Genomic DNA, 11,290 nt, shown 5'->3' on the forward strand with positions numbered 1-11,290 from the left:
ATCAATATATTTACGTTTTGAGTATGAATGCTGACCCACTGTTCTTCTTTCTCTGTGAGTTCTCTCCTGTTGTCTTCCCAGACAGGAAATAATGTTATAAATACTTATATTCAAAACACACACACACACACACACACACACACACACACACACACACACACACACACACACACACACACACACACACACACACACACACACACACACACACACACATTGTTTGTTTGTTTTACTTTGAGACACACACCTTGGTAAGATATGGGATGAGATGTAATGCAAAACATAATACATTATCACTAATAAAACAGCTGGAATAACGTGTGTTGGAATGGAATAAATAGACAATAAGTTGACTTGCTGGCTGAGTTGTGGCATAGCTTGTTTATTAATGGTATATTTTTGCATAGGGAAACAAACTTCCAGTAATGAATTCATCAGCAGCAGCTGATAGCAATGGCTGAATACGTTATAATGAAATATCTTCAAGCTGTTTACATCCCTCACACCAGGTCAGTATCAATAATAGTTTAGAAACGTGTCACACATTGAAGCTCTGCAGTTGAAGACCATATATAAAATGGAACAGAGAAAGTTAAGAATAAGAAAAGTCCTTGATGATAGATTTCAAGCTTTAGAGAAGGACAGTAAACCACATCCAACGTTTTTCCACAGAGAGAGGTTTTTACACACTGAAACTTTTGGCCTTTAAAGCAGGTAGGATTTCTAAAGACTGCTCCTTTCAAAGCCAGGTTTAAGTGGGCAATGTAAATAAAATCAAACGTTAAAAAATATATTTTTTACTGAAAGCAATCATTTGATAAAGCACTCTCTATCTATTATAGGGACAATCTGATAAATATTTTTAATTTAGAAATTATGTCCAATAAATTAGGACTGAGGAATTATTTGTGCAAATCCTTTAGCTAAAATAATAATATTACTTATTTTCCCCTCAGATTAGATTCATGACTAAAATCCGAGCCAATTTAGTCTCACAATATCAATAGTGTGTGAGTTGGACCACCCAGCTCCATCAGGTTGGAGGAAAAGGGAGAAAGCTCCCTGTTTATTGTCAAAAGATGACGCTTCTCACTCTAGTGCAGATATCCGGCCTCCAGGCAGTCATTCTATTAAAATATATGTATGTTTTTCCCACATTAAATCTCTGGTGTGAGGGACATATACTGTCTCTTCGCAGCAAGCAAAGCAGTCCTTTACTATAGTATTATCTGAAGTTATAATGAGAAATAAAGTCCTTAAAATATGACACTGAATAAAAAGGTTTTCTGAGAAAAGAGCATGTTTCTTCACTTCTTTAAAAACAGTCTATAACACATGGAGAAAACAGCGTGCAGGAACTAAAGTACCAAGAAAGACAGAAAGTAACCAGTATAGCACTGCTGTCGGGAAAAAAAACGTCATGTTACAAAGATGTTAATTGTAATTACTTAATTATTACTTAAATATAATTATAGTAATTTACATTTTAGAAGTTCCAAAAAGGTTTTGTTGTAAGGTTTTTCCTTCAGCAAAAACACAATCATCAATTCAAGTAACACCAAAAAGAAAAAGAAAAAAACTAAACAAAATCGGAGTAATAAGGTTATCGGTTAACAGCAGCATTACAGTGGGGAAATGACTCAGAGTGTTCATGGAAAAGAGCCCCTCGATGAAAAAACACAAAACACCAACAACACTTGGATGTAGCAGAGGGTATTCCTTTTCCCCTCTGACTCACACACTGCACCCGGCCAAAGATCTGAGGAAATCGCCCAGAGAGGTTCAAAGTGCTCACAATGCTAATACATAAATCCAGAATCCAGAGCCATTGGAAAGTAAAAATTAGGAAAGAGAAACAAGTCTGCACATTTTTATATTCCATCAATGTTAAGTATGACTTACCGGGATTCAGAATTGTAATTGAAAAAAAGAATAACAGTTAGATGATCCTCTCTCTTGACGGTGATATTTTGCATTCATCAATTCAATTTCTAAAATTTGTTTTAGTAAAAGAAAATCCTTTGGAGTTCTCTGCTCAAATCATTGCCCTGTACTGAAATCTCCTGGTTGATTAGGGTGGGAAGAGGAATATATTTGCATGCAGTCACTGACATAAAAGTATGACTTTCTCACCACCTCAACTTCTAGAATGTCTACATGCAGAACTGTGAGCAAAGCCAACAAGCCTCATAATGTTGGTGTTCTGGGACAGTTCCCTCTGGATTTTCTATGAGCATCTTTGGCTATTATGGCTTGTGAGCTCTGATAGGGCAAGTGATAACCTTGTTATGTATAGAGCACCAACCCCCAGGGCTTCAATGTATCACATACTCAAGTGTGGCGTTTGAATTATGACTGCACTGGACAGAACACATGTCACATCAAATAATAGCAGTAAAATCATAGGCACTGCTCTTTGAAAACCTTTTTTGGTGTGTTTTTTTGTTTTCACACTGCTCACCTGCTGGTTTATTCAAAGGAAAGGTATAGAGGATAGAGATCATTCAATGCCACATGGGAGAAATATGCTTTACATATACCATTATACCTGAGGAGAAGACAGCATTGGCTTAAGAAGTTGAACAAGGCAGGTGGGGGGTGGGGGTTTAAAATACACTTTCTAATTCAGATTCTAGTCATAAGGTTGTTCTCCCTCGATCCCTTTGACTTGTAGGATTACAGGCCTTTATCACAGAGGTGTAACAGTAGGGCTGAACACAGGTGTATCTCATGGTGTTAACTATGGGCACTGGCTTGCTCCATTAATTGAAGGAGCTATACTTGTTTTTGTCCCCAATATGATGACTAAAGCCCTTTTTCATGTCCCTTCTCAGCGTACCTGAACATTTCAACACTTGTTCAGCGTCTTGTACAAACGCTAACCTTATGCAACACAGCGAACGTATCTTCTTGCCTCTCGATCTGATTTTGATTGAATGGCATTTGGGCATTATTTGTCATTTAACCATACAAAAGGCCTAGTCACTTGGTGATTCAAATGAATTATTTCTCTGTAGCAATTTGTGAAAGGGTCAAAAATAAGATGCAGGTATACTTGGACACCAAATTACCCAAGCCTATATGAATGAAGACAGGGTGAAGGAGAAAAATAATACTTAAAGTCTAATCACAACCCACTTCAAGTGTGACTTTAAAAGAGGTAAGGAAAATGGCTGGCTATAATCTTTTTTTAACCTATTCATAACCAAAACACAGTTCATGCCTTCTCTACGTACACATGTCTGAATCTTCAGACCTCATTCTGTCTTGTGCTGATCTGTTTGCTCAGTATTTGCAGCACTTCTATCTTCTAGCATCTTCTTTAGCACTTCCTTGTTAACGTAGCACTATTATCAATGCCACCATCAACACATTCAGATCGGACCTTCTCAGTGTTGTCGATGATCCCGCGCTCTAGCTAGACAGACACCAGGTTTACTTTGACAAGAAATGCTGCAATTACAACACTGTCCTGCAGACAGATCCGGACATTAATCGGCACATACTTCATCATGTCTCATTCTTCCTATTATCCTCCACATCTTTGGCAGAACCTCAGCATCCAACAACTCCCCTTTACGTCCATTTCATGGAACCATTACCCGGTGGCTTGGCCACTGGTTTCAAAACAGCTGTATTCAAGCAACAAAATAAAAAAGCGAAACAAACGTAAAGATTCTATACACACTCATCAGTTTCTTTATAACAAACAACCTCTATAACGCTACATAGTATTTATACACAAACTTGTGTTCAAAGCTATAAGAAAAACAAAAAATAAAATAAGTCAATAATAAAAGCTCAGGATAGTGTTTAGTGCATGCATCAATCAGTATGAAGCGCATATGTGGCCTGAGGCCTTGATGAGTCACATGGTCAAACCAAGCCTCTAATACAAATCAATGGCGGAGGGGCCGTCAGAACACTGAAGCCCACCGACTGCTGAGAGGAGTCAAATCAATCTTAACCCTGAAACCTTACAATTATTATTTTCCATTTGATGGAATACTGACGGGCTAGGCCACAACATCAGGGACCCCCCAATTTAACACTTAAACGGGGCATTGTGGGTCACAATCGTGAATACAAATGGACTTTCTCCTGCAAACACATTGTCAATTTATTTGCCTCTATTCCGATTCAAACACTCTCAGACTCATTTTGAAAATGGCCATGGATTATTGTGAAAGGGTTGTTCGTCTAGTTTTTAGTTTTTTAAGACGGAGTCAGCCCTCATAACATCGCTCAGCCAAACTAGTCAAACCTTTTCCCTGACCCCCAATATACACCGGCCTGCGACCGCTCACCAATATCTCCACAGCGTCTGTAGGGTCCGCTGGGCCCCACCTCGACCCATGCCGCTAAACGAACACCCATCACATCGCAGTGACTACATTCTGTCAGAATAGCCGTGTTCAACAGCAGTTTCTGTAATCCAATGCGAAAACGCTATTTTGGCTTTTTTTGTTTTAAGTATATCGTGGGGGCCTTTACATTCATCCAGCTTTATGTGTTGGCGTAGAGAAAGTGGAGTAATACTGTTGTGGTGCCGGACTGACACCACAAGTGTAACATCTCTGAATGACAATAATAGTTCTGCTGTTAACAGACAATCGAAAACCCCACCAAACTGGATAGCAACAAGCAGTCACACATGCAGCATTTCTTCTTTTTTTTTCTGTTTTTAAGGACTACCAGACCGGTTGTACCAAGAACACACAAAAGGTAATTTCTCAATAATGTATCATTGTTTTTAAACTAAGGCAAGGCACATAATGTGTGTGTTTGTGTGTGTGTGTGTGTGTGTGTGTGTGTGTGTGTGTGTGTGTGTGTGTGTGTGTGTGTGTTTGTTTGTGTTTTTTATATGAAACATCGTGCAAAATAGAGGTTCAACAACAGGGCTTAATATTAAAAATCCAAAGGAGTATACTTGATTAGGGGAAGACTTCTCCATGTAATGTCCTACCCGTCGGGGTACAGAGAAAGAGGTCGGGACGACATAAGGACATTAGGAGGTAAGGGGGGGGGGGGGGGGGGGCGTTGAGCCATGCATTCTTTAGGTCAGCACAGCGACCATAGCAGCACCATGCAGTATTACATCAGCTCTTAGCTAACTTTTTTTATTTTTTTTATCCAAACGTACTCCCCGCCCCCCCCCCCCCCACCTGCCCACCCCAGTCCTCCAATCCTCCCCCAGCCCTAACACAGTCACTAGCTCTTCACCTTCAGACACCGCATAAACACACAGAGCCACCACAGTCAGCCTTATCGCCTGCTGCCTGCTTTCACCCAGTTAAAAAAAACAGCAATCTAATTCCTAGAGACTGCCAGCCCATTCGGTGCATATTAACCCTTGGGAACTAACAATGATGGTTTGTTTCATAAGCTGCAAAGCTCCATAGAGGTCATGATGTAGCATTGGGTATCAAACAACAAGTCACCATAAATAACATTCATTGTTAGTTTTTTTGCAAAAGTACTTCTGGTGGTTTGCTGAACACGGAGTACCATGTTCAATCGTTGACGAATGGGCTTTAGAATATATAAAAATGCTAGAATTAAAAGAGATATCTAAATTGCATCACAGAGTGTGAATGTTGGTGAGTATGTTGATGGTGCTGTGTTTCAAAAGATAATCTATAAACCAATAAAGAAAACATGGTGAGAAAATGCCTTGGGCCTCGTAGTAATTTACTCTGTTAAGGGCAGCTATGACAGCTTGTTAAAGTTGCTAATAAGGATGTAATCTGGTTGCCACTGAATGAGTTGCAATGCAATGGTAGTGACATGAAATAAAGTTACAAAATGTTACAAAAAAACTATGAAGACTATACGAAGCATCTTTGTAAGAAACAATAATAACTCAAATTAGCATAATCCCATGATCAAAATATTGCTTTTACCTACCAAACCATCCCAACGTTTTACATCAAGGTTGGGAACATAAAAACCGTCGTTTTTGAAGCTCATACTATATAAAATGCAGCTCGAAAGGTTCATTACATTGCTTATTGCCAGCAGAAAGCAATTAGGGCATTCGTTTGGTTTAGCCCTAGCATGCTGAACTTGCCTGGCGCTAGCCATACATTCCTTATTAAATTGTCCACATTTAACTGCAGGTTACTATTGTGTAGCTCATTCCTGTATCCACAAGTTCCTGGTGAAAGTAAAGGAAAGGTCAAGAGTAACACACCACATTCTGCAACGTGGCAAATTCTAGAATATGAGGGTGAAACCTGTGCTGAGTTCAAACTAACATTCAGCTAGCGAGCTAGGGAAATGCTACGGGCCGCTACCTATAACAACACCATGCTGTGGCCTAAACGCTTTGCATTATGTCAAACAATCCAAGAAAGTAAGGTTTCCTCGACGAAAAGAAAAAACAACAAATTTAACTTGATCATAGTGCAATGCCTGCTGTATCCAAGTATCTTCCCCCCAAAGCAATAGACAAGTGTTTTGAGGACACAGCGATGACGTACACAATCTCTTTAGGATTAAGAGCATGGTGGTGGAGACATCAAGAACCATAGTCACATACTGACAGACTTCCATCTGTACACAGTGCCCAAGTCCAACGCGTCACTTCTGCTTCTTCTAAAGATAGATAAGTACAACAACATGAGTTGTCCTAATCCTGCAATTTGAACCCAAAATACACCCCTTTTTATCTGTAAAAACTCAAATTCTCTCCTGTAAAAAAACATTTTATATACCTCTTACGATGTACGCATACAAATAACGCTGTGCTTAGCTCTACCACTGAGTATGACTATGGCATTGCGCACTGTGATGAATATGGTTCATATGTCCCGCCATTTTTTTCGGTTTCCAATATAAAGAGAACAATTAAAAAGAGTCTTAAAAAGATGATCCTTTGGAAGCAACGTAAAGGGTACAGGTGATGATTGTCAAGAAACAGAAAGAGCCCCTTGTCTTCTGGTGGGAAGAGAGCCAGGAAAAAAACAAATGCTCTACCCAAACACCCCCCCTAACATCCAAAGAGCATCATGAAAAAAAGTGCAAAGAAACCTTTATATTCACAACAGGATATCTATCGTGCCCTCTCTCTCTCCCTCCCTCTCGCTATGAATCTTGGGTTGGTTTAGAAAAGGACAGAGGCATATTTTGCATATATAAGAAGCAGCACCTGCAGTGAAGAGGGGCATTCTGGGAGTTATGGAAGGGCAAAGGGCGTTTAGGTCGCAGGCCGGGGCTGAAGTCCTTCCCAGCGAGGAGAACTTGTGCTGGGCTAAGGGATAAAGGGTAGCGGTCAGGGGTGAAGGACTGTGGTTGTGGATGGACGGTTCAGTTTGTTTGCCCTGTCCCCCTGGGAGCAGGCTTCTACCTGGGGATGCGATGATTCCACCACACACCCCCCTCTAGAGCGGGGGTGACCCCTTGCTCTGCAGCCAAACACATGGCCGAGACAGTCCACATGGGCCATTCCATCATCCGCGTCTATAACAGACATCTCAACTCATAAAAGGGGGCCGCCGTTAGGCAGTCATTCTGTGGCCCCTTTCCGCCATTTGGAGCGTAGTTAGCCAAGTAGCAAGACTGACCACCTTCTTCCTCCGTCCGTCTCTTTCCTCTTTCCAAAAGGCAGTCTCCAAAAAAGGTATGAAGCATGGATAAACATATATAAATATTTGTAGTTGCATATTTATATATGTGTAACCACATATTATACTTTCATATACTCAGGATATCCTTTTGGGTCGTCAACATTGTTGGGTTCCTTCGACATTGCGTTGCCATGGTGATGACCCCTCCTCCGTCCGGTCAGTTGCCCAGGTACCACGACTGTAACAAAAAGGACCGGATACAAAAGGGTCAATAGCATGAAAGAAACCAAGTTACACAGACAAGAAACAGGGAACGCTCCGACCCAACTTTAGTGAATGTACCTTCTCCGTTCCAGGTTCCCTTGATTGTTCTCCAAGAAATCTGTCATTTGAGTATTGGCTTCACCTTAAGTCTGGTATTTGTTCTTTTTTCCACATTCCTGCGCTCAACCTAAGCACTACCAGAAGACTAACTAAGGCCTCTTCTGTCAAGCACAGCACAGCTAAACGTCCAGGTCATCCCTCTTCTGTCCTTTGGAGCACAGTCACACAGAAATCTAGTTCAGCCAACAAAGCTGTCTGACTCTTAATGGTTAAATCGTTGTGTTGTGTCTTTCCCAAAATAAAATATACTAACAACATTGAATTTTCCTCATTTTCTTATCTATTGAATTTGTATAGGTGATGAATATTGACAAGCATATTTCTATCAATAAATATATGGTTCTGTTCAGGCCTTCACCTGAAATGACCTGCACAGTAGTCCACTTCAGTTCTGCATTCATTACTGTCAAACAGTGTTGTACACACTTCGTAGTTACATCTCGTTTTACTATAATCAAAGACAAATCTCAGGAATCCCAAGACATGATTGTAATTAATTCACATAATAACTATTTAGCTCCAAAGCTCAACAGGAAACAACCAGATGACAACCTTTTGTTGCCATCACCGAATTTATTTTTTACATTTGAATGATGATATCCAGTTCAAAATCCAAATGATTTGGACAACTGCTGATTATTTTCATTGTGGAATAAGAATTTCCTATTTCCGCATTGAGCCTGCAGGGGGTGACATCTCCTCCACTTACCATTTTTTACTTGAAAAAGGGTGACATATACTAACTGAAAACTAAAGAATTGATTGAAAGTAAACTGATGTAACTATCGATCCATCGACCCATTCATGTATCTATAAAGCTTTATATCTCAAACCGTAAAAATAGAAAGCAGAAGAGCTGGAAAATATGAAGTGAGGAGAGATAAGAGGAAGGAAGGATAAGACAAAGCTTGAAAAGGAGAAGGAAGAAGCCTATAGAAAAGCCACTCTATATATAGGGGGATAATTTGGTTTGCTGAGGAAGCCAACACAGAGATACAATCACATAGTGGCAGCTGAGGTGTCAAGAAAATAAATGTACATTCGAAAAACTATGGTTGATCTGGAATTCAAATGGACGTGAATGAAAAATGAAGAGGAGAGGAGGCCAAGAACACTGTGCAGATATTTTAAAGAAATTACAAAGTGGAAAATGAAGAGAATACCTGTGTATTTGGACAGTGAGTGAAGGGGTGAAGGGATTCACATGAAGGCAACTTACAAATGACAGTATACACCAGTTCACTGAAGTGATAAGGAATAATGTTACATTGAGTACTTATATGTGTTATAATTCAATTATCAAATGATACCACTATATATGAGCAGCTTATGATAAAACGATTAACTTGCCCTAATTACCTGTCTTGCAAACATTATTTAATTTACAATTAATAATCAGACTTTAAAAGCAAATGCACATTAGTGTTACTCTTCTCGATCGAGCATAGATTAAAGAAGTTGATGAAACAAAGCATGAAGTCTCGATTCAATGGTAATGCACGTTAACCCCTGTTTAATGAACCGGGAGTCTGAATATTAAAACCATCGTACCATACCAGCCCTGGCCAATGCGTTCTCTCAGACCACTTCTACCATTCACCTTACATTGAGCTCCAACATGCACACACACACGCAGGCACACATATACACATACAAATAAACACACACACATATACACACACGCGCGTGCGGGCACACATATACACACTAAAACACACACACACACACACACACACACACACACACACACACACACACACACACACCCAGGGTCCACCTTGCTCAGCAGTATTTGCGGGGCTGTTTTATGGGGCAGAAGCACTGCAATGCAGCAGCGGTCCGGAGCCACTAACCAGAATCTACTGCAGTCTGAGTCGGGGTACCTATCTACCTACCTTTATACTAATGCAGTGTCAGTGTGTGTGTGTGTGTGTGTGTGTGTGTGTGTGTGTGTGTGTGTGTGTGTGTGTGTGTGTGTGTGTGTGTGTGTGTGTGTGTGTGTGTGTGTGTGTGTGTGTGTGTGTGTGTGTGTGTGTGTGTGTGTCCGCTTTTGAGCGTGTGTGGGAATGTGAAAACAAGTTGCTACCTATTGAACATTTCCCTTTTGCTAAAGCTGCAGTGGCATTGAAATGCAAACGCTTCAATGATTAAATTGTGATTGAAGTTATCAGTTCAAATGGTCTCAACCATAAGTCAATTTAAAGTGCCAAAACATACAGTTCAACACAGAGCAATGGAGCTGAATTGGTTGATGGGAGCATATTAATAACAATTGACATTGCTATATCCCCCTTTCCTATTGCTTTCACATTGCCTTTTTAAAATGGTAATGTGAAATTTCATTCATGGCGTGCAAAACTATTGAGTGTGTCTGTTCTTCAGCCTTTCTGTCCATGCGTCTAGCACATTGCTTTTATCCCATAACTCAGCCTTTGACCGTAAGTCAGAACAGAGTGTTAAAGTTCCTTCGGCTAAACTCCCCCCAAAGGGAATCTCACACTTAGTAGGAGCAACTTCATAGATTAGACATCTTAAATGCATTTTTACCTGACATAGTTGCTTCCTGGAACCTGGGCTTGATATGGTCCAATATCCTAGGCTTGGTACCGCCATTGACCTGGCCTCGGTATGGTCCACTAACTGGTACTGGTACGGTCCACTAACTGGCCTTGGTACGGTCCACTAACCTGGAATTGGTACAGTCCACTAACCTTGGCTTGGTACGGTCCACTAACCTAGGCTTGGTATGGTTGACTAACCTAGACTTTTTATGGTCCACTAACAGGGCTTGGTATGGTCAACTAACTTAGGCTTGGTATGGTCCACTAACTGGACTTTATATGGTCCACTAACCTGGGCTTGGTACGGTCCACTAACTGGACTTGGTATGGTCCACTAACTGGACTTGGTATGGTCCAATAACTGGACTTGGTTTGGTCCAATAACCTGGGCTTGGTATGGTCCACTAACTTAGGCTTGGTACGGTCCACTAACTGGACTTGGTTTGGTCCAATAACCTGGGCTTGGTATGGTCCACTAACTTAGGCTTGGTACGGTCCACTAACTGGACTTGGTTTGGTCCAATAACCTGGGCTTGGTATGGTCCACTAACTTAGGCTTGGTACGGTCCACTAACCTGGGCTTGGTAGAGTCCCCCTGGGTCTCGGGGGGTGACCCCCACGAAGGAGGAGCGGTTGGTAGGGGGGGTCCCAGGGGCGGAGTAAGCTTTGAGAGGGTGGGGGTGGGAATAGACAGAATGGGACAACGTTCAACTACCATTTTGTGTACGTTAGGGCTGGGCAATAATTCAGTCATTAAGCGTTTATTGTCTTTGACGA

General features: G+C 40.9%; 1 protein-coding gene across 5 annotated transcripts in view; it reads right to left on the reverse strand.

Moving 5' to 3' along the window:
- Positions 1–362: 362 nt before the first annotated feature.
- Positions 363–11,290, reverse strand: part of nfic (nuclear factor I/C) — a 29,951-nt gene continuing 19,023 nt past the window's right edge. For 4 of the 5 annotated variants that reach the window (XM_030373075.1, XM_030373074.1, XM_030373077.1 and 1 more), the window contains exons 12-13: positions 11,089–11,177; positions 363–7,806 (exon numbers count right to left, since the gene is read on the reverse strand). In XM_030373075.1, coding sequence (XP_030228935.1) covers positions 7,786–7,806; positions 11,089–11,177 — 110 coding nt within the window. In that variant the 3' untranslated portion in view covers positions 363–7,785. The remainder of the gene's footprint in view (positions 7,807–11,088; positions 11,178–11,290) is intronic. The other variant, XM_030373080.1, reaches the window with a different exon arrangement.

This window comes from Gadus morhua, chromosome 12 (assembly GCF_902167405.1).
Source record: "Gadus morhua chromosome 12, gadMor3.0, whole genome shotgun sequence".
In the NCBI taxonomy this organism is placed as follows: Eukaryota; Metazoa; Chordata; class Actinopteri; order Gadiformes; family Gadidae; genus Gadus; species Gadus morhua.